The following is a 2,500-nucleotide window of genomic DNA, read 5'->3' on the forward strand; positions in this document are numbered from 1 at the left end:
TTTTATTTATTTATTTTGCATTTTACTTTATTTTATTTATTTTTTTTTTTATTTATTGATTTAAAAAAAAAATTTAATATTCAATTTTCTGTCATACAACCTGTGTCACTGATCACTGGCACCAGGAGTACGATGCTGGACATGGAAATGGCATTCTCCTTGGAGCCGGTGCTCTTCCAGTCATGGCGCATGGGCATTACTTGTGTATCGATCAGAATAATGTAAAATCGCCAAAGGAGTCTAATCAACCTCCCAAGAGGTTTGTGCACACATGGCGAGTTTCTCCCGCCACCCTGGCCTTCAGCTAAAATGTCAAGAAGTCGAGTTCGCGTCACCCGGCGAACTCGCCGGGTGACGCCAGATTTTCCCGTGTTGTGATGGTCATGTGATTCGGAGCGAAGGGGTTTAATTACAGAGGACATGGCATGTATGTCATGCCATCTGCAGTCTTGGGTTAAGACTTATGACTGAAGCATAACTGTCAAGATGGTTGCTGATCATCAATTTTGTAATCCTTATTCCTTTTGTTCATCAAAATTATATAATCAATTAATATGTCATGGTGTTTTAGGTAAAAAGTAGAGTACAGTGTATGATTAATATTCCTTCAGTAATTATCTTACATAAAATTATGTTTTGAAATAAAGTTACACGTAGCTTATATATTTCTGTGCATTTAAATACACTAAAGTATTTCATAAGTAGGGTAGATTAGTTGTTTATCAGAGTAATTAATTATTCTATTCTATTTGCATAAAATTATTGAATAACTATTGTTCCTTGTTAGGATTCAGGCTAATATGAGGCTTACCATAAAGTCAAAAAGTCATTATACGTACCAGCCCAGGCTTGTCTCTTTATACTGTAAGACTCCATCTGTAACTCATAATTCAAGTTGATTTACTTTTGACATTAGATCAGCACTTGATTAAGGTAAAGAATGTAGAAGTGTTCTGGTTATGTTTGTTTCATTTCTCATTTTTCCTTTTTACCTATTATTATTCGATTTTCTTTTCCTTCCACAGACACTAGCGAAACGAAGAGCGAAGAGTCAGATCTCGGGGACAGCGGGTGGAAGGTCCAAGAGTCGCAGTTATGCTCCATCATCCATGTCGGTTCCAGACGATGTGTTCGACGAGCCGGATGTATCCCCAACCACAACCGCAACCACCACCACCACCACAGCACCCACCTTGCGACCCACTCCCCCCGTGGATCACTATACTATGGAGTCACTATCAGATGAGGTAATTCACTCTCTCTTTCTCTTTCTCTTTCTCTTTCTCTTTGGATGCATTAAACTCTGACTTCTCTTGCTTATTTTATAGAATTACCAAGAAAAACAAAGATAATTTCATGCATCAAAGTTTTTCAGTGTAATTACATTTGATGCAGCTTTTTTTGTCATCATTGCCTGAAGGAATTTAACTGCTGTTTTTGTTGGTAATACTTTGTTGTTGTGGTTATCACTACTATTTTTCCCATCTACCCTCCATAGGTGTTTTTCGACAGCAAAGTAGCAGGGAGTGCAGAAGCAGTTACTGGAGCCACAAGCTATGACAGTAGTAAAGAAGTAAGTTTTTCGTTTTCTTCACGATACTCTCAGCAACATAATAGTCATCTCCTCCTACATGATTCACTCATATACTAATTGCTTTTCAAAATTGTGGCTCTTGATTTTGGTAAAAAGCTTGAAAATAGAACATTTAATGGAAAAGCAAAGTGCTCTCAGAGATCCCAGCTGTTCTGGGGAATATTAATATGATTTATGCCAGATTGATAAGTCTAGTAATCCTAATTACAATTACTTCAGTTTATTATTGAAATATTGAATGAAGCATTGTAGATATTTTGATAGGAGAAAAATATCTATGTATAGTTTGGAATATTTAATTTAGCTTGTTTTTCACAAACATGCTTCCTTATCTTGCTTCATAATGAAAATACCATGAAGACAAAATAAATGGTGGTATGCATGTACTTTCTCTCTTCTGGAAGTAGCTCAGTGATTTGATGTGCTGTTGATAAGACTGCTGTGTACAAGCTTCTTTCAAAACTTCACACAGTACATTGTTACTATTTATATTTCAGGTGGGAGGGGCAAGGTACCACCCGAGTGTTCAAGAGTGGCAGCGGCCTCCTGTTCAAGTTTCTGACTCAGTTGATGCTAGCGGACGATCGAGTGCTCATATTGGTCGCTCTCGCATATGGAATCGAATTTTGGACAGCTGTTTTGATAACTCAGACAGGAGAGAGTATGGAAGAGGCATTGCTGGCCAAATATTCAGGAGGACTTTCAAGGAAAGTGTCAGGAAAGAAAAAGATGTACGTTGCATTGACTTGTGTTCCCTTTTGTTCTTTCATTAGTTCCGCTAATGAGGCTCCTCCAAAGTCCATTATTATAAAACATGTCATTGCTGTTCAATGTAACCTTATGATTACCATCTTCAACTTGAGGTTGTTGTACTGTTTATCATAAGATGGAAATATTTTGTACTGA

The 2,500-nt window shown here is 37.3% G+C and overlaps 1 protein-coding gene across 3 annotated transcripts in view; it reads left to right on the forward strand.

Annotated features, from left to right (window-relative positions):
- Positions 1 to 2,500, forward strand: part of LOC125046748 (inactive rhomboid protein 1-like) — a 65,246-nt gene that overhangs the window by 49,366 nt on the left and 13,380 nt on the right. For all 3 annotated transcript variants that reach the window (XM_047644674.1, XM_047644675.1, XM_047644676.1), the window contains 3 exons: positions 1,026 to 1,247; positions 1,499 to 1,573; positions 2,092 to 2,325. In XM_047644674.1, the coding sequence (XP_047500630.1) occupies positions 1,026 to 1,247; positions 1,499 to 1,573; positions 2,092 to 2,325 (531 nt within the window). The remainder of the gene's footprint in view (positions 1 to 1,025; positions 1,248 to 1,498; positions 1,574 to 2,091; positions 2,326 to 2,500) is intronic.

The sequence above is a fragment of the Penaeus chinensis genome, chromosome 39 (assembly GCF_019202785.1).
Source record: "Penaeus chinensis breed Huanghai No. 1 chromosome 39, ASM1920278v2, whole genome shotgun sequence".
Lineage (NCBI taxonomy): Eukaryota > Metazoa > Arthropoda > Malacostraca > Decapoda > Penaeidae > Penaeus > Penaeus chinensis.